Below are 24,136 nucleotides of genomic sequence, written 5' to 3' on the forward strand. Positions count from 1 at the left end.
CTACTCACTAGTGTAAGTTTGACTCCTTAGGATACAATAGAAATTGAAATTGTGCTTTCTCTCTGTCATAGCCCCATCACCCCCCTGTCCAGAGCCACAGAGACCCTAGCATTCTACTTCCTACACTGCTGTAATCTGATACTCCCTTTTTGTCATGCAGAGTGTGTTTTTGTACTTTTTACAAAGGTTCCACACAGCCATCCACAGCTCTCTTTTCTTCCCTCTGTCCTTCCCCCTTCTCAGCTTTTCACAAACTCTCTGGGCATCCACTGTTTTCTCTGAAATGCTAGAGAAATTCTCTTCTTCTTTGGGCCCATTAATGACTACAAGTTCAGACTTGCATATCTGGGAGCTTCACCACTTTCTCAGTCAGCTTCTGTTCTAAGGGTTCTGGTCCTTGATTCCTGCTGATCTTTTCCCTGAATTCTGAGCAGCCTAAGCAACTTGTTTGCCCAGCCAGATGTCTTCTTTCCCCACGGAACTCCACAAACGGTTGAATGTTAGTAAGAGGGGTCATGAACTCAATCATAGCCTTTGCATAGTCTCAGTCAAGTCTTTCCTCCAAAAAGGGCCTTCTCTGGGATTCCTCCATGTTTTGCTTTTGCAATAAGCCCTACTCTCTTTCCACCACCAGCCCCAGACACCTCTCTTCCTTCCACTTAGGGACCAGCCCTAGAGCAGGAGGGGTGCCCTCAGGGATGTAAGAATGCCCTTAACCCTCAGCCTCCTTCCACATGAGCCCAGTACATAGGAAAGAGCTTTGTGAGGAAAAGGCTGTGGAGAGAACTCAGTTCAGACAGTGCCCACCTTGTCATGAGAAATGCTTTCAGCTGTAATAAAACCTAAGCAAACTGGCTTAACAATAATGAACAGGTAAGTTAAGCAGCTCCATAACTACATCCCTGTGTTGCTCTTCATCTCACAGGGCAGACTCCACTTGCTGGTCATGCCCTTTGCCTCCACCCCATCACCCTCATCAGGGGTTAGCTGCCCATGTGGATCCAAAAGGAGAAACACACATGTCTTCCAGCCCCTTGTTAAAGGTGAGGGATACTTTCCCAGCAATTATCAACATGTGCGTCTTCCAGGCTATTTGACCAGAATTAGGTCATATTCTCATTCCTAAACCAGAGCCACTAGTAAAGGGACACTAGAACCAGAATGGGCAAGCTGAACGTAACCCACCACCAAAACCCTAGAAGGGCTTTCTGTATTCAGAGCCTGAAGGTATCAGACACAAACAAGATCAGCTTCTGTCAGCAAGGACCAAGCAAGGGATACTGTGGGGCCAACCAGAGAAAACATGTTCCTACAGGACATGGAACCATGGGCTGCTGACCAACCCCACCCCCCACCTCCCACCCACCCCCCACAATCCCCTCCCCCTCCAGCAGCTCCATCTGTTCAGTGCAGCACAGTGTGGGCCAGAGACCAGGTAACAATATCTGGGGGATGGGGTTCAGGTATCAGGATCTGAGGAAAATTGGGAAGTTTGGAGTTGATAAACAGTCTGCTGTTAAACACAGTCAAGTAATCTGAGAAATAAATTTCAAATCATACATTTTTTAACTTGGCCTTAAAGGTCACATGAACACAGAGGTTCTTAAATGCATTCAAAGAGGAAAATGAAAAACAATGGTAGTCTTTATGGAATGCTATGAAATCTTGATTAAATTAGAATCATTTTAATAGGAAAAAATATCTATTTATTATATGGTAGTGTATCCATCCTCACCAAAAAAAAGAGAAAGAAAAACTGATTATGCCTGAGTTTCCCCTTATGACTAGAATTTGGTCTATTTTTTCTTTTTTCTAATTTAGTTGTTTTGTTTACCTCAAGTGAGAAAAGAAGTAGATTTCAGAAAATGCTTTGGAGGAAAGCTAAAACTTGCCATCATTCAATCTCTTACATAAATTATTAAATTAAGAATTAGTGAAAGCCCACAACTGCCAAATTTTAGAGGCTGGGTTTCTTGGCGCAGTTCTCAGAACATACCTTAAGAACCATCGATCTAACAAAATCCTCTCATTTATTTTCTGCAAGTTACTGAGACTCACAAATATTTTTGTGTTTCTCCAAGGTCACCAGTTAATTATTGGCATAGCAACCTCTGTCCCAAAGAATCATAGTAATTTCCCACATCACATGTCCAGAAACATGTCAGGAATAAAGAGAGGTCCCCATGTCACATGGGTCTGAGCTAAGAATGTCTGGTCAGAATCCAAACCTGCCACAGACTTGAAAGATTTCTAATCCACCTATATTCAGAAAAAGAGAAGCTTAGAATTCATTTCAAAAGTTGTTTCTGCTGGCGATTTAAAGGTACATCTTTCTATCCAATATATGCACCAATTGGGTCCTGCATGCACACTGTCACCTCCAGACACAAACTCTCCAGACTCCACCAGCCTGAGGTCCACGTGTGACTGTTTCTGCCCTGCCCAGTAAAGAGGAACCTAGGCTGGCTCCTTGGCAGACTTCCTCCTCCCAGCCAGAAACTGTTAATTGCCAGCTCTGGGCTGCCTGCCTCCAAGCCCAGCCCTAATCAGCCTGATCTCAGGCTGCCACTAGGGCCACAGCCACAGCAGTGTCTCAAAGTAGTGGGGACATTCTTCCAAGGTAATGATTAAGCTTACTGCCTGACAAGGGCACAGGCAGCCAAGCCAGGAAGGTGAGCCCTATTCACACTTCGGCCAGGCTACAGTGGCTGGGACTGGTTTGGGAAGGCAGAGCCTTGGGCCGCAAGGGCCCCAACCTGGCAGCCACAGCTTCCCACCACCTAAAGGACGACTGAGAGCATTTCAGGCCAGAGCCTTTGCTGCCAGCCCAGCAGGGACCCTTCCCTTGCCCCAGCACCATGAAGCTGCAGGTGTTCTGGACTGGGCTGGAATACACCTGCCGTCTCCTGGGCATCACTACTGCTGCAGGTAAGACCCCCACCTCCCTGCTGTAGTCTCCTGCACACCAGGCAGAGCAGGCAGGGCTGCCTAAGGGGTGGGAGCCAGCTGACCAGAGATGGGCTGATACATCTGACCATATCAGCACTTCGTTTTCTTTCCCAAAACCCAAAAAAAAAACAGTGCTCTGCAGGACAGCAGCTAGTGCAAAGGGGTAGGCCTGGGACTGAGAACCAAAGGACGTGGTGCTAAATCTCTATTTGGCAACCTACCAACCTCCTCATCTTCTAAATGAGTGGAAGGGTCTGCCCCCGCTCCTGGAGATTTGTTGTGCGGTGGGGCTGGGTACTGAAGGTTCAGGTGTAAAAGGCTGGATGCATCACTGTAGAACTATGCAAATAGTCAACAGAGTGCATCCAATTTGCTCAAACCACAGCGCTCTATCATGGGAGAGAATTCCCAACACTGGGGTGAGCTGAGCTAGAGTGCTGGTCATGCAGATCTGGGGCCTCCCTTAATGCACTGTGTGATGGGGGGAAATGGTTCCCTCTATGGGGCTCCTCTCCCTCAACTGTCTGATTCCAGAGCCGCTATACTTGCCAGGAGTATAGATGGAGCAGAATCAGTCTAACTGTGATCCTGAGCTCTGCCTGCCTACTTCCCCAGTGCAAACCCTGACCCTGAGCTCCATGCTTCCCATATGGCTAGGATCTGTGTAGGGGAAGTGAACAGGCAGCATTCTGAGCTCTTAACTCTGAGCCATACTGTCCCTTGGGAACAAGGAGGAGAGACCCACTACTCTGCCAGTGTTTCTCCACCTCTGGAGAATGGGAAATGTCCCACTGCTTCTAGCCCCAGTTCTATTACTTGCCAATGTGTGACCTTGGAAGAGCCATCTGGGCCCTCTGGAGCTTAGCCTTCTGGTCTGTACAACAGAGATAACTGGACCTGCCAGCCAGGTGTTTTGGAGGATCAAGCAGTAACTGGGGATAAAAAAATCTTGTGAGAAGATCAAGAGATCCATGTCATTCCCAGGCACCAAGCAAGGCTCCCTGGCAGACTGGCCAGTGGGCTCTGTAGCATATAGGCTCTGAGTTAGCAAGAAAGGGCTGTTTGAGATTACCTAATCCTACCCCTCCTGTTATAAAATGGAGCATCTGAGCTCAAACAGGGGCAGTGACCTTACCCAAGGTCACATTGCCAATCAGAGGGACAGCCAACCTGGGGCCCTGCTCCCTTGACTTTCAAAAAGGCCGGGACCCTGGCCAAAGAGCTCTCTGATTTACAAGATAGGATGCCACCCACACCCAGCAGGCACCAGGAAGGATCTTGAATTGCTCTGCTGAGAGCTCTTATTAAATGAGCTGATGGGGGAGCCAGTTCCAGACTCTGTCAAAACCAGTCGTTCCCTACACTATGGGAATGACTGCCAAGGCCCCCGACTGCCCATCCTTGGGAAGGGAAGATAACCTTAAATAGGTTTCTATATCTAGGTTCAAGTTCTTGTCTACAACTGTTGATCTTGACTCCACCTTGTCTTCTCTAAGCCTTGGTTACAAAGTGTGGAAGCATGACACTTTCAGCTATCAGGTGTCACAATGACAGTCTCCCTGCCACACTCTGCCCAGAGTCGAGGCCTTCCTCCCTTTCAGAAACTATTTTAAGCTGTATCTGTTTTTCTAATGGATTAGCTAAAGACAGTTTTAAAGTCTAATTTATCTCAGCCAGAAGAAGGGTCTGCAGCCATGCACATAGATGAACATGCAAGCACTCCTCTTAACCACAACTCTTGTGTTTGCACAGAGCCTGGCTGTTAATGCTGAGGACGGGCCTCCTCCTTGGTTTTGATATAGGATGCAGGCTAAAAATAGGCCATGAATTGCCTTTTATTGACCAGGCTTTTCAACAATTTTGTTGGGGCTTTCTAAAGTGATAGGAGCAAGGGGGAAGCTAGAGAGAAGGGCTTTGGTGTTCTTGGGAGTATCTTGAGTTTTCTTCCAGTATCACTGAACTCCTGGCCTGTTTCCAGTGTATAAGATTTGCAAATTCTTTAATCCCTTAAGCCTCTTTTTTGATGAAATTGCTATTGGAAATTCCAGATCTCGTTGATAGGGTCATTGCTGTTAGAGAGAAAGTAAGACTTGAGACAGAGGATGTCAATTTGCAGAAATCAGAGAAACCTATAGCAGCCTTTGGTCTCACTATGGGGAGGAGTGTGGCTCTCCAGAAACTTGGAAAAGCACGTGGCCCTAGGTCATCCAGAGAGTCACCTGCAGGGACCAGGCAACTCGCATCTACTGGCCACATCCCTGGACCCCCTTCCCCTCTACAGACAGGATATGTGACTGTCAGAAGCTTCAAAGGTACAAGGCCCCGGGGAACTCCACCAGGATCACAAGGCCCAGCAGCTTGGCCACAGTGTGCCTTGCACAAGTGCTGGCTAAATTCATTACTCCCTCTTCACCCAGGGCCCTATGGATGAAGTTTCATTAGGATGCCCAGTAATCCCACAGGCCACCTAATGCTTCCAAAGCAACCATCCTGGGCTCTCCATGCTAATTTCTACCCTTCTTAAATGTATTTCCCCGGGACCACCTCCTGTTCCTGTCATGTAAGGAAGCTTCATGCACTCCAACACATCCACAGGTGGAGTTATTAACCACATTGTTTTCAGATCTTCTGTGGATGTTGACCGTTTTTTCCCCAATCTGATTGTCTCAATGAATAAATGAAATATTCCTCCCACTGGTCCACCCTCATACCACTGAAAAATAATGATTTAGTTTAAACATTTCTTTTTTTTCTTTGTACTTGTGCCCTCCTTCTTAGATTAAGAACAAGAAACTTAGAACTCCACTTAGGATTTATCTTATTCAGCAAACAGTTGCAGAGTTCCCACTTTGTGCAGTGTAAATGCATATTAAAATTGCATGACCTCTGTCTAGAGAAGCATATGGTGATCAAGGAAACAAGCTAGAAAATATACATCCTGGCACTAAACACTACAGCATTATGTATTGGTGGATGACTTATGCCCTTTTCTATGACTTATTAGGTGTGTGACCTTAGCCATGTTACCCAACTACTTTAAATGGTGATGGAAGGAGACTTGACTTGGGGTGGTGAACATACAATATCGAGATGATGTGTTATAGAATTACACACCTGAAACCCATATAATTTTATTAACCATTGTCACCCAAATAAATTCAATAAAAATAATTTTCTCATCTATGAAATGGGGCTAATAAATGTATCTATCCTTTGGGGTTGTGAGCATTCAATGAAATGATGACTAAAGCAGGAAAATGCCAGGCACGTAGATTCTCACTCAGTGCTGGTTAATTTTAGAGGTATTTGCAGAACACAGGGACTGTACAGCATGAGTGATGGGCTCTTCTTGCAGTATGTAAAATAAAGGAAGGTCAGAGGAAAAGAACTAGGCAATATTTGACTCTTGAAGCTGGAGAGGGGAGAAGGGGGCTGGACTGTGAGAGGTCTTACACTAACATTTTCCTCCATATTTTGAGCTTGGGTTATTAAGATCAGCCCACAAGAACTTGGCTATTCCTTTTTTATTATTAAATTTATTGGGGTGGCATTGATCAATAAAACTATATAGGTTTCAAGAGTACAATTCTATGATACATCATCTGTATATTGTATTGTGTACCCCTTACCCAAACTCAAGTCTCTTCCCATCACCATACACTCAACCCCCTCATAGTGATCCAACCAGAAAGAGGACAGCCCTGTTTTATTTTTCATAGGATGACAGTTCTTTTAAAGTTGTCCTTAGTTCTGGACAACCATCTGAAGGGGGTTATTATCAAAAAGGAATGTAGTCATATACAAGTTGCTGACAATGGGGAGAGAGGGCTCTATTGGGGCTTCCCCTGAGCCTTGTGGCTTGCCGTAGGTCAAGTAGAGTTCAGATGAAGAAAATGGTATGTGTGACATGGATAGAGAACACCTGGAGGCACCCCATTACAGTCTGACACCAAGAAAACTGTCATGGGGAAGAATAATCAGACGTACTCTCCTTGAATGCAAGATACAATAAGAAGCAAATATCTTGGACATATACCTTGACCTGAAATCAATACCTAATTTTAAGATTTATTATAAAGCTACAGAAATCAAAACAGAGCAATTTTAAGACAAAGACAAATTGATTAATAGGACACAACAGCATTCAGAAATAGACATAGACATATATGAACAAGAGAATTTTGACTTAAGTACAAAGGCAATTTAATGTAGAAAGATTAACTCTTTCAACAAATGAGTCTGGACAATTGACTACCCATTTGCAAAAAAAAAATGAAATTTTATCTATACTTGGTACCACACACACACACACACACACACACACACACACACAAAAGACTCAAAATGGATTATAGACCTAAATGCAAAACCTAAAACTATGAAATACCTAGAAAATAAGATAAAAGCTCAGTAATGGGTTAGGAGGATATTTCTTAGCTACAATACAAAATTTCAGTCCACAGAAGAACAAACTGATAAATTGCACACCATCAAAAGTTAACACTTTACTTTTCAAAATATAATTTTAAAAGAATGAAAAAAACAAGTCAAAGAGATATGATGGCAAAAAGCACATGAAAAAAATGTTCCATATCATTAGTCATTAGGGAAATACACATCAAAACTACAATCTGATACTACTACATGCCTTTAGAATAGCTAAAAGTAAAAATATTTACTATGCCAAGCAAATATCTTTGACAAACTTGATCTGAAATCAAAATCACAGGGATATAGAATTCTCATACACTACTGATGGAGATGTAAAATGGTATACTCACTTTGGAAATGGGTTGACAGTTTCTTAAAAAAATTAAACGTAAATCTACTATATGATCCATTCCTAGATACTTACCCAAGAGAAAAGAAAGGATATGTCCATGCAAATATTGAACATAGTGTTCATAGCAACTTTTTTTGTAATAACCAAAACTAGAAACAACCCAAATTCCCATCAACAGATAGATTATATCCACACTACTCAGCAAGAGAGAAGTGCATGCTACAACATGAATGAATATCAAAATAATCATCTGAATGAAGGTAGACAACCAAAAAATAGTATATACTATATGATACCATTTAAATAAGTTTTTTAAAAAACTGAAAACTAATCTCTAGTAACTGAACCTACATTAATGATTGTCAGGGGGTGGATGAACAGGTAGGAGGGTAGGTTTACAAGGATACTAGAATAGGTATTGATTGTAGTGATGGTTTTCTGGGTATATACATGTCAATAGTTATCAAATTGAACACTTAATACCGTTTGTTATATATTAATTATATATCAATAAGGCTGTTTGTAAAAGTGGATATGTCAGTTATCTATTGCCAAAATAATGCTGTGTAATACATGTAAAACCTTAGTGCAATACAGCAATAAGCTTTTATTATTCACACATCTGGACAAGTAGACAGGGAAGCTCTGCTAATGTTGTCTGGGTGTGCTTACCTATCTGGGGGCTGTTGGGCTTGTCTAGACTGACTTTGCCTGGGATGAAATGGGCCACTCTGCTCTCTGTGTCCCTTATACTCCAGCAGGCTGGCTCTGGCATGTGCCGTGGTAATGGCAGAGGCATAAGAGAGATGCCAGTTTATGAATCAATCTGTGCTTACATGGTGCCCAAAGGAGGTCACAGTGCTGAGCCCAGGTTCAAGGGCTGGTGAAATAGACTTCACTGCAAAGTTACAGAAAAAAGTGCGTGGATAGTGAAAAGGGTGATGGTTTGGAGGCATCGCAGCACTACCACAGAGACTTTCTACAAGGCCAGACAGAATCAGCCTCTTGGCTCATCAACTTTAATCTATGGCTCATGTTTGATGACTCTAGCAAAGAATGGGAGGACTCTTGCCTTTGGAAAATTCCCCAAACAGGCTTGAGAGAGTTATTGGAGGGTACTTAATGCCACAATACACTCTAAAATCTCTTCTAACTGAATATTTAAAACTTGCTATTATAAAATCTTGGTTTTTAATCACAGTGTCTCTGAAACCCAGCTCATAGGTGTGAGCTGAAGAGCTCTCAATACACAGGTAAACCTCCCTAACATGCTTAGAATTTTCCAGAATTTCTGAGTTAAGAAGCCTGCAGCTACTACCTTATGCCTCAACAGATTCTTAGCAGCTGTCTCCAACATCTCCATGTTCCTAGAAATAGTGAAAATCTCACTTTCACCTCTACAACCAGATGGGCCCTTTTCTGAACCTAAACCACCCCCAGCCATTGTCATCAACCCAATGCATCCCTACCTAAGATGCCCCTTCAGACCCTAAGACCAGCAGGAGACAACGCATACCTGAGGATGAAGAGGAGCAATAAATAAGACATAAGGAATTATGAGGCTACCTTCTGCAGCAATGAGATGATATTCTCATCCAGCTACCCAGGTAGCCAGGACAAAGATTGCTGCCTGGCATGAGAAGCCAGTGAGTTAGTGAGGCCACTAGTGACATCTGTCAAGTGCCCTTTGTTGCCACCAGGGCACTGAATGCAAGACAGGTGTCAGAACTCAACCCAACAATGGAACCAGAACAAACAATCTACAGTCAACCATGAAGTCCATCCTGAGGCACAAGGAGCATGAGGCCTAAAGCCAGGGAAATAGCCCCTCAACCGTCAGCGCCACACCCAGACCCAGTTCTCAAGAACACATTGGTGCAAGCCTTTAGGGTCCCTAGCAGACCACACAGAGGGTGCTACAAAAGAGATGTGTGGTGGATGAGCCTGCAGAAGCTGAGATAGGAAAATCAATGAGGAAGATTGTTGCATAGAGAAGAGCTCTTAGTCACTACAAAAGTGTGTATTAACGGAAGAAAAGATGGGAAAAAAAAAAAAAAAAAAAAAAAAAAAAAAAAAAAAAACCTCTTTCCTCCATGGGACTACTAATGGGAACAACCTGCCTTTCCTAATAATACTATTAGCCATCACCTACATTTGCAAAACACTGTATAATTTACTAAAACTGAACTCCCATAGCCAATTACATGTTTTTATTATTCTCATTTTCCAGAAGAGGAATCAGATAGGAGAGTTATGATTTGTTTGAGGAGCCAGGACTCAGCCTTTCTAATCAAGGCTCACATTCTCTCTGCTTCAGCACAGCACCCTCCTAGCTTTTGTCCACCCACATACTGGGGCCCAAAAAATGCTCACGAAATGTTCACAACGTGTCTGCTGGGCTCAGGCCTACAGCACAGCCTCTTGGTCCACAATCTCTGACCACAGCTAAGCCTGAACTAGAATAAGCATCTTGGAAAGGTAACTCAGAAGAAAACCCTAGCCTCTGGGAGAAGAAAATACTTCTCCAGGGGTTGGATGAAGCCCAGACAGGAGGGACACGGAAAGGGATGGGGTAAGGAGGCCAGGCTTGTCGACAAATGCTTGAGGAGGAAGAGCTGGCTCTAACTGGTGCCATGCAAGAGGCCCTACCAGGGACTGCAGGAAAGTGAAATGGAGTGGTGAGGATGACTTGCTGGGATAGGTTTGTGATGTTCTTTTGGGCTGGGATGAAGATAATGGGATCCTGAGGGGCAGATAACAGGAAAGAATAAAAGAACAGGCCCCTAATGGTGATGTAAATGCAGAGCAGCACAGCTCTACCAGCACCCTCCCTCCTGCAGCAGGAAGCACTATGCAGCCAGTATCAAGGCTTTCTGGGGGCATTTCTTTCTTGCAGAGAATTTGTTATAATGAAGCCCTGTTTCTGGGGATGTGTATGGCATTTGTCTCCCTGTCTCCATGTCAAACTATCAGCTCTTCTGACTCCATGCCAACTTCTGGACGAGGACCTCAGGGTCTTTTGTTAGGATGAACTGTTGATAAAAGTCATCCATTTTGTGCTGAACTAGGGCCCTGTGAAGGCAGAGGTTCAGAGGCTCCAGCCAGGCTGCCACATAAAGGAGAAGAACCAGGAGTGCAGGCCACATTCCATCAGCAGCCAGAACCCACAAATCATGGGCCTTGAACATGTGTGGATGCCAGGGCTGGAGTCATGGCCCTGGGAAAAATGCCCCTTCAGTTTAGAGTAAGCACCTATTTATATGTTGTGCCCAAGTGCATTGCTCAATTCACCCTGGTCCTGGCTCAGCAGATGCCATAACTTCTGTTTTACTCACGGCCTTGCCTGCAGTTGAAGAGCTGGTGGAGTTCCTTAGTCCAACACCACAAAGTGAGGACTGAGCCCATCCTCTTTCACGGGGATGATGTGAGGCCTATAGAGAACAGACAGTCTACCCATGCAGTCCTGGGGAGAAAGACACTCAGGAGACAGGATGGCTGACCTTATCACATACAATTCCATTCTTCACCCCCTAATTGAAGGCTATAATTTATGTTCATTTTCTGGCTTCAGAAGTGTCTGGTTTTGAAGACTAGTCCCTGAAAAACATTTAGGAAACTCCAGGCCCTCAGTTAAAACAGTTTTGGAGTCCTACACATATGTCATGTGAAACTATGGTGCCTTGCAAAGCCAGATGGTTCCCAGCACACGTCAGTGGACACGGGTCAGTGGGCAGAGGTCAGTGGGCAGAAGTCAGTGAGCACTCAGGAGAGGGCCTTTCACGGCAATGCCCTGGGTGGCTGCCTGTAGTGAGTACTGGATATAGTTCACAAAATTCTTCCATAGCGGGAGATCTCACTTTTTGTTTTCTTCACTTTTTCAACCGAGCATCTTCGCAAAATGAAGCTGTAAAAGAGACCTGCTTTGGAAAGGCAAGGCCTCACGGATCCTCCAAGAAATCCTAAGATATGAAACCACCATAGAATTCTATGGCCCAAAAGAAGGCCCCAAACACTACCCCTATTCCTAGGCAACTACATCTCTAAGGCTGTGCACCCATTTGGGCAGGGGGACAGATGCTGCAGGACCTATAAGCCTGGCAGTTAACTTCCTGACAACCAAGTTGAAAACCCAGTGAGAAGAGTCAGAGGCCATGGGGCCTTGGGAATACTTACTTCTGAAAGAGTCAGAATATAGACCAGACCAAACACTGGGACTTCTGGGTCAAAAAAATCTCAAGTAGTTAGAGGATAGGATAAGCTGCTTTTTAAGTTATCTGTGGTTACATAATCAATCCACTTAAACCTTAGTGGCTTAAGACTACAACTCTTCTATTGCGTTCAAAATTTTGTGGCTGAGGAATGCAGGCAGGACACAGTGAAGACATCTTACCTCTGCTCCATGATGACTGAGGTCTCAAGTGGGAAGGCTAGAATGGTCATATGTTCTGTTAGCTAGGTTGAGCAGCTCTCCTGCACTTTGCACTTTCTGGGGCTGAGATGTCCAAAACAACTTCACTCACATGCCCCATGCTTGGCTGACAGGTTCTGGGGCAGGTGCTCTCTCTCTCTCTCCCTCTGTTTCTATGATTATCTTGGGATTTCTCACACATGATGCTTCAGGAGCATCAGACTTCTTACATGGTAGGTAGCTTCTCCCAGAATAAGCATTTTAAGAAGTCTCAGTAGAAGAAGCTCTTTGTGAACTAGCCATGCAAGTCCCCAAACTTTATTTCTACATTATTCAATCAGACAAATGAGTCACCAGGCTAGACCACATTCAAAGGGAGGAGAAGTCTCAGTGGGAAGAGTTGCAGAGAATTTGTGCTCAGCTTCAATCTAACACATATTGCTGTAACAAAGAACCCTTACATTGCATTGTTATAATTAGGTTTATCTCTCACTTAACAGTCTAACGTTATGCGAGGTCAACTTCTTTTGCTGTCATAGATCCAGCAGGTCTGTGGGAGAGTTGCTGCCTGGGGGTCAGCAGGAATGTTTTCATGAAGAGATCATTCCTGGCTCACTTACTTTAGAGATGGTAACTGGCACAACATTGAGATGTCTGGGAGACCTTTGGGGAGAGAAGTGTTAGGACTAGGGTAAGTCCTTGCAGACGCAGTGGTCCCCAGGCACTTGGCTATACCCAGACTATGATAAAGATGTTTTCCCAGGACCACAGAGCACAGCTGTTTCAATGGGCCTGGCTCACCTGGAAGTTGTCAGATGAAAGAGGATTTGAGAGTATGGGACTGGGAAGCCACACTGTCACTGCTTCAGTGTGGCCCTATAAACTTGCTCAGCCCAAAGAGTTACACAGAGAGGTTCCCAGAGACCAGGCCATGACCTTTATCTGTACATGGAGTCATGGCTGTCATACTTCCAAACTCTTAACTCATGCTGTTCCATCCTCCTTGTATCACCTTGCCTTTCTCCTCTGCAGAGATATCCTTAGTTTCCAAGGTAGGCAGCCTTGTATTCTCCTTGTTCCCTCTGCTGTGACTTGTTCCTGCCTTCAACATCTCTGTTTCCTGGGTCTGAAACTGACTTCTCAGGTTCTGACACATATTTCCTTTGCACCCTTGTACTTCACCTGGATTGGCACAAAGGATGTGTTGTGAATGAGGGTGTGGACTCACCACTAGAGACTTTGGACCTTGAATGACTAGGGAAACCCTTGGGTGGCTGGGTGGATCTGTTCTGGGTGGTGAGATTCAGGTTGTGACCACTTTTGACACTCAGAAGAGAGCTCTTCACATGCTGAGGGCCTTTTGCCAGATGCCCAGGGGGAGGGATGGATGTGTCGGTGCCAGGCGGGTCACTGAGGTAGAGAAGAACAGTTTTCGGCCTCTTTCTGATGGACTGGGGGCATGCAATGGTCCACTGCCCATGTTACAGGGATTTCATCCACTTGACACCCTCCATTCTTATGAAAGGCCCCAGGAAATGTCTCCTCCCACGTTCACCATTTTCTCTAGAGTCCTTCCCCGACCTCTGCCTGCTGAGACCCTGGAACTACTGAGAACTAGTCTTAATCTCAGCTTCTCTCTGCCCTTTACTACCAGTGGTCTGGACCAAGGTGCTTACCTCCAGAATGCTGGTTTAGATTTTTTCATAAATAACATGGGGTTGACAATTCCCACCTTAAGGAATGTTGAGAGAGTAAACAAAATGTGTGTAGGGAATCTAAACAGTGTACAGCATGTGGTGGGGCCTCCCTGAGAGGCATCTGGGGTGACCTACCCAGGGAACTTCCAAACCCAAATGTATTGTGGTTACCTGTAACCATCTCACATCTCTGCTTCCGCTACCCAGAAAAAGGCAAATGACCATCATGTGACAGTAGAGCATGCCCTTCTCTGTGTCTGAAAGTTTTCCTTGTCTGAGCCTCCAGACAGAGCAACCTGCCCTCTCCCAGGTGCCCTGTCCTGCAGACAGGTGAACAGAGTTCCCTGGGCACACCATCAGGAACCACAACCAGAAGTTTGCTTTAAGACAAGACCAACAAAGAAAATGGAGGCTACCAGTGTGCTGGGAGAGGGGGAGGCCAGAAATATCCAGAGCAGGGTCCTATACCTTGGTCACCACATCATATCTGCCAGGCAGTCTTAACCAAATATCACCAAAGCCTCCAACCTCTCTGCCTGAGGTCAGGGAGTTTTCTGAAAAGCCAGTCTGAACAAATCACTCAACTCCTCCAAAACACTCAAGGCCTCCCTTGCCCAGTGTGTGGAGTCTGGTATTTAAAGATCCACAGTCCGGTCTCAGTCCACATATACTGCCCATTGCCCTACTCCCTGTGCCCCTGCTCCACAAGAAATCATTTGCCATTATACTTGCAAGGAAGGGGTCTTCCTGCAGTGCCCTGCCCCTTCATTGATACATGTCCACTTCCTGCTGCCTTCCCAGTCTACCTTGGATTAAAGTCTTCAGAAATGCCCTTATCTCTCTGGCTCTCAGAGCACTTCGGTGATCTTTTCTTACAGTCTGAGTCACGGTACTTTTTTCAGTTTGTTCATATCATGTCTCTACCCCTGGAACAGGCATACCCTAGAGAGGAACCCGATGCCTGACTCTGGCCCACCATTGGTCTTGACCCCACGTCACTCCAACAGGAAAACACAGAAGATGAGATAGAAGTGCCATCTAGGAGGGCTTCCAGGGGTGCAGCCAAGTAGCTCCAGGACAGAAGCAGGGTCATAGGTTGAGGCCACAGGCAGACAGATGGATGCAGGGGACTGAAAGAAGGACTTTATGTTGGTCTGTCTTGTCTCAAGCTTACGTACTGACCCTTTGTTTCAGCCACCAGGTATCAAAATAACTCTCCACAAGCCTAATGGATGCCATTTAGGGAACCAGACTAAGTTTCCAAAATTGCTCCCTGCCACCTGCTGGACATTTGCCACAAGCCTGTGTAAATCTACAAAGACTCTGATGTGAATGAAACCCTGGCCAAAAATTAATAAGCTATTTCACTGAGCAACTGTGATGTACTTAGCATAATTAGCTTACTCAATCCTCATAGCCATTATGTTCAAGAGAGATAATGAGGAAACTGGGGCTCAGAAAGATCGAGTGACTTGGCTATTAACTAACAAAGGAGAGATTAAAATGCACGATCTAACCTAGGACTTCGTGGTTGGTTGGCTTATTAGTTTTGCTTACACTCGCTGTACCTCAACTTCCTCTTCTATAAAATGAGGATAACATAGCACCCTCCCAGAAGAATTTTGTGATAATTAAAGAAGTTAATAAATGTTAAGTGATGAGAACAGGGCAGGATACATAGTGAAAAAAAAATAAGTGAACATTTGTCTACAACACACACACATGTACTACACACAACATACCACACACATGCCACATATAACAGATACACTATTACACAAATATACCACTCACAACATGCACCTACACACATACATACCACATACAACATGCTCACCAACACAGACATGCACGCACAACACCAATTGCATACATACCACATGACATGCCAACACATGCATGCTACACACAAAACACATGTGCACACGTTACATAGCACACCCACACACTGGTAGACAGTAAAAACTGGTAGACAGGAAACTGCCCACCATCTGTGGCCAGAAATCTCAAATTAGGTCTGTAGGTCTTTTATATTATGGTTTGTGTGTGTCCTTGTGAAAACAACACAGCCTCTTTTTCCTCCCTGTGAAACGGGGAGTATGGAATTCCCTGTGTCACAGGGCTGCTATAAGGAGCCAGGATACATAAGACCATTATCTGTAAGCCATTAAGTGCCCTGCAGGTTGTGCTGGCACTATGGAGGAGGGTGTGGCTAACTAGCATTCCCTTCTCCTCACCAAGGTAGAGTCAGCGAGCAACCAGGACCTGCCGAAGACAGAGACACTGGATCCTCCACCACTCTCAAGCACAGGGGAGCCTCCATCAGCAGGAATACATGGGTGCTCCCCTACCCTTCCTTGATAAAAGAGGTCCCCTTCTCCCTGGAACATTTCTACAATCCCCCCAAAAGTAAGGGTGAAGGTGCTGGTGGCCTAAGTAGGGGGCTGCACTCTGCATTTCAGGAGGCATCATTTCTGTGGTGAGCAAAGGGCTCAAGCCACCCAGGGCTAGAAGCTTACACAGCTCCTCTGCCAGGGAAGAGAGAAGGCATCAGGCCTGAAGATGCCCATGAGCAACAGAGATGAAGGGCCACTCACAGCCAAATCTGACAACCCTACCTGCCATCTTTGAGTTTCAGGGGTGGGATAGGGCAAGGTGGCAAATACCAGGGTGTGTCATCTGAGCCCAGAGAGAGAAATGTAGGTGCATGGAATATGATCACTTAAGTCCAGAAAGAGGTCTGATTTGTGGACCAACATGGTCCTAGAAGAAGGTGTGTGGACATCTGAGTGCTATCTGGGAAATGTTTCAACCAGTGAGTAGATGGGGTCAGAGCCATAGCTGATTGAGTGAAGCTGTTAGAGCAAGAGAATCCCTGTCAGCAGTTAATAGAGATACAGCAAGTATGCAAAGGTGTGTCCAAGACAAAATTCACCTTGGAAAAATGGAAGATTAAGTGTTTGACACAAGTGTTTGAACACCAATTGCCAAGAAAAGACAAGAGGGAAATGAGGCTGAGCACATCCCATGTCAGAGCAAAACCTCAGGAGTTTAATCAGCACTGGGTCCAAAGCAATGAGCCAGGACTGTGAGATGCAGCTGCCAAACCTGCAAGTGAAAGCAAGGTCATAAAAACAGCAGGAACAGGCAGGTCTCATCCATGGCCAAGCACTGAAGCTCAGACACATAGCACACATGAGCATGAGCCTGTGCTTGCAGGACAGTGAAGGCCCTTGATGCTAGGACACAGAGAATATAGCTATAGGACAGGGTGTTTGGTGTCCTGTCATCATGGGCTGTCTCTTGGGGTTCTTAGGGATGGTGGCATGGCCAATGCAGGCAGAGAAGAATAGCATCTGTACTTTGGGAGACTGTACTAAGAGACCTCTGGGGTTCTGCCTGAAACCACTATAGTTTCCAAAGACCAATTCAGAAGACTCCTTGGTCTCTTGTATCTTCCCAACCACCAATCTCTGTGCCCCATGGGGAACAGTCCCCGGGACCAGTCCCCAGGGAACCAGTTCACTCCATGGCCAAGGAGCCCTCCTCAGGCCAGAGCTGTAGCTGGAGCACCTGGGCCACTCTCCCCTTTCCTCTCTCCCTTAGTGTTGATCGGCGTGGGCACTGAGACCTTCCTCCAGGGGCACTTCAAAAACTTGGCTTTCTACCTGCTGTGAGTATGTGGAAGTATGTGGACATATGCCCTTCCCTGCCTACATACTGGGCCCCAGCCCACCCTGAACCTGTCTTCCCAGATTAACCCAGAGTATCCTATCCTTTCCCATAAGTCCATTGTATCCCAGAGATGGAAGGACTAGAGGATGCCTTAAAATATCCTCTGTTTTGAAAAGGACTTTAGTCAAACAATCCCATAAATCAAACAACTGTCCCTCCATCACTAACCCACACAACCTCCCATCCACCCATCCATCTATCCACCCATTCATCTCTTCAATAATTTCTTAGTCAGCAAACATTAACTGAGCTCTTATTTTAGAGAGAGGGGAATCTGAAAGGACTATAAATTTGGGCCCATCTCTATGCCACGCACAGTTAAATGCTTTGTTTACATTTAACTCTGACAGCTCTGTAGAAGTGAATAGTGTCCTAATTTTGCAGATGAGAAAATTCAGTGGGGATAAGCAGCTCAGCCCATATCACCAAGCTCATGAGCCCCAAGGCACAGACTCATAGGGTCCTAGTCCATTTATTTCCCCAGCCTCTGTCCTTTCTTCTCTGACAGCTGTCTCTGCAAATAGCTCCTGGCAGGGAGCAGACTGTGGTGCAGTGGTGTCCCAGGGAGGGAGGAAGCCTGGCATCCCTGTAGGCTCTGACCACCCAGCTTCTCAGCAGCCTGATCCTGAAGGACACAGGGAGCCCAAAATACCTGTGGGGTCATCAGCAAGATGCATCCTCTTCTCCCCTACCCCTTCCCCTTCATGTCCACCTTCATCACAGTGACCTCATCTGCATGGTAAGGAGTACCCCCTGCTCAGACAAGCTCTTCAGTGGGTAGAGTGGATCACATCCACCATCTTCCAACCATGTTCCAACCTCCTGGTATCTTTCCACAATGCCATAACATCAGCTACCTAGAAACACAGGGCCCTCTGAAGACTTTCAATGGCTGCCACAGCCTCCAGGCCATACTTCTTTGTAATCTTCTGACCTCCACCTTATTTCTTGTCACTCAGTTTACACCCCAGGAGGTTCCAACTCTTTCCCAAACTCACCCATATCACCTTACAGGTTAAGCTGTTGTTTAACCTGTCAGGCATCCAGGGTGCCTTTTTATCCACTTCAGCATTCCCAAAGCATTCCCAAAGGATTCCTTCCTGGTATTCTGCCTTGAGACCCCGCCTGTGCCTGGGACCCCCACTGGCTGAAAGTGACTTTTTGCTCTAAAGGTCTCCCATGTCTTACTGAGCCTGTCCCAGCCACTATGCACTGTCTCCATAGAGCCCAGAGGCAGGCCCTGGACTTCCTCGTCTCCCTATGGTTGCCTTGTTCACCCACAAACATTACTAGGGTAAGAGCTGAGGGTTATTATCTTACTATACCAGGTCAGGCTGTGGCCAGTTAATGCTGCCTGCTTTCTGCCTAGCACCCTGCTTCTTCCTGACTGTTCTGCCTGTCTTAAGGGGACACTTTGCCCATCTGGCCTCTCCATGGTCCAGTCCCAAAAGAAGTTATTTCTACCTGTTCCCTGCTCTCCAACCCAGAAGGATTAGCACCCACAGCCCCTCTTATCCGTCCTTCCTGCACTCATGTCCATCCTTTCCTCAAGGGCCATCCAGATGTCCAAATGTCCTGCCTCGCTCTCTTCACTCCTTCCTTCCATCCTCTCCTACGACATACACTCTCCCCTTGAAGATCTTGGACTCCTGGCACTGTGTTCCCTCACACTCAGAGCCTTCATCCATTGCAGCCCACACCCTGTATGAATATCACTGCCTTCTCTCTGTCCCCAGGACCAAGAAGGGACCATGGTCAAGAGTAGGGACCAGAAGGAACTGGCCTGTCATTGGCTTTCCCCTTGGTCTTCTCTATTCCTGCTCTGTAGTTGCTTCCTCTCCCATCTTCTTCCTTCACATGAGGCCTTTCACTGCCTTCCTCACACTTACCCATTGTCTGAAGGTATTACCACTTAAAATATGAAAATATGAAAGTAAGGGTTAGGGAGATACTGGGAGGCATAGGGAGAGTGGGAGAAAGCAGAGGTAAAGTATTAAATGATCACAGTGAGAGAGAGAAAGCAACAATAGTAACTAATATATATAGGGGTGGGCAAAAGTGGGTTTACAGTTGTGAGTATGCAAAATGCAGAGTTTATTCTTTTATTGTTATTTATTAATATGCATTTTCCCATATGAACAACTATAAACTTACTTCCTTGTACCCCAATATCTGTATATAATGAGCACTACATGCCAAGCATATTTGAAGGGCTTTAAAAATATCAACACATTGCCCTGCTGCTGTGGATTGAGAGCTGGCCTGTGAACCAAAACATTGCTGGTTCAATTCCCAGTCAGAGCATATGCCTGGGTTGCAGGCCAGGTCCCCAGTTGGGGCACTAAAGAGGCAACCACACATTGATGTTTCTCTCCCTCTCTTTCTCCCTCCCTTCCCCTCTCTCTTAAAATAAATAATCTTTAAAAATAAAAATATCAACACATTTAGTCCTTGTAACAATTTTATTGTTGAAACACAAGATTTACTCTCAGAAAACTGAGGCACAGAAAGGTCAAGCCCCTTGCCTATGATCACACAGCTGATCAAGAACAATGCCCAAGACTCTGAGGAAACCCTTCCCCTGAAAGGCAACAACTCCTCTCACTCATTCATTCACTTCAATGCAAGTCCATAAAACACTTAATCTTTCCCAGAGTAGGCTCAGGCCACATGGAAGAATTAGAGACCACCAGAAGACAAGGGGAGAAAGGAGAAGTTCTTCCAATAGAAGCATGCCTGTGCAAAGGCCTTGTAGCACCTGGTCATTTTCTGAGTAGTCAGAAGAATATGGAAGCTCATGTCAGCCTTTAAAAGGAATGCTAAGGAGTTTAAATTCTAGGCCAGTGAGACTCTCCAATAAAAAAATAGAAAATCTGGGACTGGCCCAGGAATCTACTACTTTACATATTCCCCAGGGGATTCTTATTGGAGGGTCTCTGGACCACATTTGGATCATGAGGACACTGAGAAGAATTCTAAATTGCAAAGAATATGATCATATTTGGGTGTCAGAACAACCTCTTGAGGCAGCCTTTGGTGACAAAGTGGAGCAGTGTGCAGGAGGTGAGGGCCAAGGAGTTAGGTAGGCCAAAAGCGGGAAGGTGGTACAGGTGTCCCAGGGGTAATGTTCAAACTCAGGCAAAACTTCAGATGAGACCAGAGAGAATGCAGCTGATTCTAAGGCTATTTAAGGAACACAGTTAGCCTGTCTTAGTGACTTTTTGGATGATGAGAAAAGAGGGAGAAGAAAATGGATTCAGCTTTAAGACTCACACTCAGGTTGTAGCTGTCTGTCCTGGTGACAGTAGGTGGAAGAACATCTGCCAGTGTCCACACAGAGGTGCTGTGATCAAGATGGCCTCTCATGCTGGCTTGCAGCTCCCTTCTCACCTATCTCTGGGCCCCAGGCCCCAACTCCTTCACCACCACAGCCCAGCACAAGCCAGCACAGGCCCTGGCATCAAGACAGCTCCTGGTGGAAGCTGGTTGGGTGACGAGATTAGGTCAAGAAACTCCAGGTCAGTTGGTCAGCTGCAGCTACCCAGGAGGCCAAGGTGCTGTGTGTGAGAAGACGGCACACAGGAAAGTGAAGGGAGTATCAAAGGATGCCCAACCTCCCTCACCTGTCTCATCATAGGTTTACAGGAGCCACCGTCTCCGTGTGTGAAGGGGCCTATTTTGTGGCTCAGACGCTGACCATCTGCTTTCAGTAAGTAGTCTCTACTGCCAAGGGATCCTTGTCTCTTCCTGGGGGCTAGAGAGGGAAAAGCCCTAGGCTTAAAGGGGCATTTTATCAGCTCTGGAACCCCTCTAGCCCAGCTCTGGTCTGGTCTCAAAAGAATTGACCACCAGAGGGAATCAAAGAGCCATGGCAAGCAGTTGGGTGTGGAACAAGGGCCAGCCCCCATCACTCCCCAAAGCCAGCCTGGGCAGGATGAAGTTGTGCCCTGCTCCAAGCCGATGTGGAGAATAAAAAAGATGGACCTAAAGGCAAGTGCTTCCCTCCTTTGAAACCCAGAGATAGTGACCCTGAAGAAACCTGCTCAGTACCATGCCTCTGTCAGGTCTGCGTATGGACTCTGTATGCCAGTTAAGAAGCCTCTCTGGGCCAATGTTATTTCATGCCTAAGCAAGTCTTTGGAAGCAGGGTGCAGCTGGATTCCAGCCTGTTCACCCACATAGCCAAGCCCTTTGTGCAGTGCACAATCCACATAACCATCCCAGACAGGTGTCTCCCATACTGCCCACCTTCTCCACTGTGCTGTGCGGACTTCCCAGGGGACCCCTGAGTCCCCTACTCTACTTTCTACTGCCTTTGCAGCCCCTCTTGGGGTAACAGGCAAGACCCCTAACTGTGGAACTCCTAACTGAGAATTCTCACCCTAGGGGTGTTCAGCCAGGGGCCACTGCAGAGAACATCGCCACAGAGGAATACCACCCCAGCATCCTGTAGCCTCATGGAAGGCTGAGGCTTTCCTGAGTCTCTTTCTGCTTCCCACTAACCCTGAACTCCTTCCTCCCAGGTGTCAACCAGGATCTTGGGCCTACAGAGCAAGGGAGAAGGCCCAGTGGCTGGGCTGCTTCCAGAAGTTCCTGACCTACATGCTGCTGTCTGTGGCCTGCTTCCTCCACCCTGTCCTGGTCTGGCATGTGACCATCCCAGGTAGGAGTTCCAGGAGGAAGTGGAGGCAGGCAGCCCCCACCACACATAGGCAATGAGCAGGAAGGGCTGAATCCTCCTCATTTCAGCCAGCAGCAACACTGGCTCCAGGGCCTCTACTCAGCCCCCTGCCTAAGCTCTGGCTTAGATCATGGGGCTGAGGATCTGTCCAACTTCTCCATGCTGATTAAGTGGCAGGAATGTCCCTTAATCTTTCATTAAGTATCCAGAGGCTGCCCCTCCAAAAGGGACCTGGCCTTCCTTTCAGAGCCAGTGTAGGGATTGAGCTTTCAGAGGGTGAGAGATGGTCATTACTCTGCACAGACCCACCCATGTCTTCCCAGTGCCTGATTCAGTCCAAACTCCTCAGCCTGGTTGGGAGAGCACATCATGACAGGACCCCAAAAGACCTTCAGAGCCACAACATCTTCCTCCACATCACCTCACAAACCCTACTGGTCAGCCTGGTTCCTGATCTCAGAAGCTAGGACTCATATTTTCACCTCCTGGGTTTTGTCCGTGACCTTTTCTGCTAACAGCCTCCTCTGCCCTCCTTCTAGCTGTGAAATTTTGCCCCTCATCATGACCCATTTAAATGCCAGAACACAAACTGCCCATGGAGACAAGGTTGAAAACCAGAGTCTCCTTTTCCTTCCTACAGTTTCTCTTAATGTACCTGTCATGGCTTCTGAAGGCCACTCTGCTGGGCTCTCAGGTGGAGCAGGATTCAGCACTGCAGAGACTAGAGCAAGCCACTACCTCCTGTTCCTTGGAAAGGGAGAGGGTCCCAAGAGGCTCACCCTGACAGGCAGCACGGCCACCTTCTCCTCTTCCTCTGGACAGGGCAGGACTCCCAGAGCTGCGAGTCTCAGCCTGGAACAGAGGGTTCACTGGCCTGAATGCTGCATGAGGGGCCAGGAAAGGAGCCAATGCTACGCCAACCCTACCCAAAAGTATCTGCACTTTTCTCTGTGGTTATTGGGAAGGCTAAAAAGTGAAGTCAGTCTCCCACTTCTGGGATGGGAAGGAAGTCCAGTTCAGCACATGGGGGCCTGGTATCCAATATAGAATCCAGGCCCATTGAAAGTGTCACAGGTCCAGCTCCAGTACTTAAAAGGAGAAGGAAGGCTGTTCAGTCAGCTGCCAGTAGAAAGGGAGCCTCAGGCACAGGGTCTCCTATCTAACAGTCAGCAGGAGGGCCCTAGCATGACACTGGCCCTGCTGACATGCCTCAGCCAGGCACCAGGCCTGCCCCTTGAATCCGATGTGGGTGTGTGAAGACAAGTTAGCTGAGAGGGCTGGAGCACAGGCAGCTTGACTGTAGCCACACAGGTGTGCTCCAATGGCATTTTGGAATTGTGAGTTTGAACAGCCTTTGGCTTTTCTCTAGGCTGCATCTAGTATCCTGACCTCCCAGGTCTCTTCCAGGCTCCATGCTCATCATCACTGGCTTGGCCTACTTCCTTCTCAGCAAGCGGAAAAAGAGCAAAGCTGCCCCTGAGGTGTCGACAACCCAGGAGCAGTACACAGACCCCTCCAGCAGTGCCATGAGCACCACCAGCTCTGGGAACACCGAGCAAACCTACACCTTCCATGGAGCCCTCAAGGAGGGGCCTAGCTCTCTCTTCATGCACATGAAGTGCATCCTAAAGGGGACCAGGAAGCCCAGCACCCTTGAGCGCCCAGATGCTTTGACAGAGCTGACTCTGGAACCAGCTGACTCACTAGCCAAGAAGCAGGTGCATTTTGAAGATGGTGTGGTCAGGATAATCCCAGGACTCACTGAAGGCATGGACAACGAGGACAGTGAGCCAGAGGAAACCACCTCTGACACCACTCCCATCATCCCTCCACCCCAGGCTCCACTCTTCCTGTCTTCTCTCACGGGCACCATCCTCTTCTGA

At 46.7% G+C, this 24,136-nt stretch overlaps 1 protein-coding gene across 1 annotated transcript; it reads left to right on the plus strand.

The window, feature by feature from the left end:
* The first annotated feature begins 2,858 nt into the window (after positions 1–2,858).
* TMEM72 (transmembrane protein 72) lies at positions 2,859–24,136 on the plus strand. The gene is made up of 5 exons (XM_054576847.1): positions 2,859–2,928; positions 17,444–17,510; positions 21,210–21,281; positions 22,096–22,235; positions 23,661–24,136. Exons 1-5 carry the CDS (start codon positions 2,859–2,861, stop codon positions 24,134–24,136), a joined length of 825 nt encoding a protein of 274 aa, XP_054432822.1.

This window comes from Pteronotus mesoamericanus, unplaced genomic scaffold, assembly GCF_021234165.1.
Source record: "Pteronotus mesoamericanus isolate MK-2021 breed Mesoamerican mustached bat unplaced genomic scaffold, CSHL_Meso_final contig_35, whole genome shotgun sequence".
In the NCBI taxonomy this organism is placed as follows: Eukaryota; Metazoa; Chordata; class Mammalia; order Chiroptera; family Mormoopidae; genus Pteronotus; species Pteronotus mesoamericanus.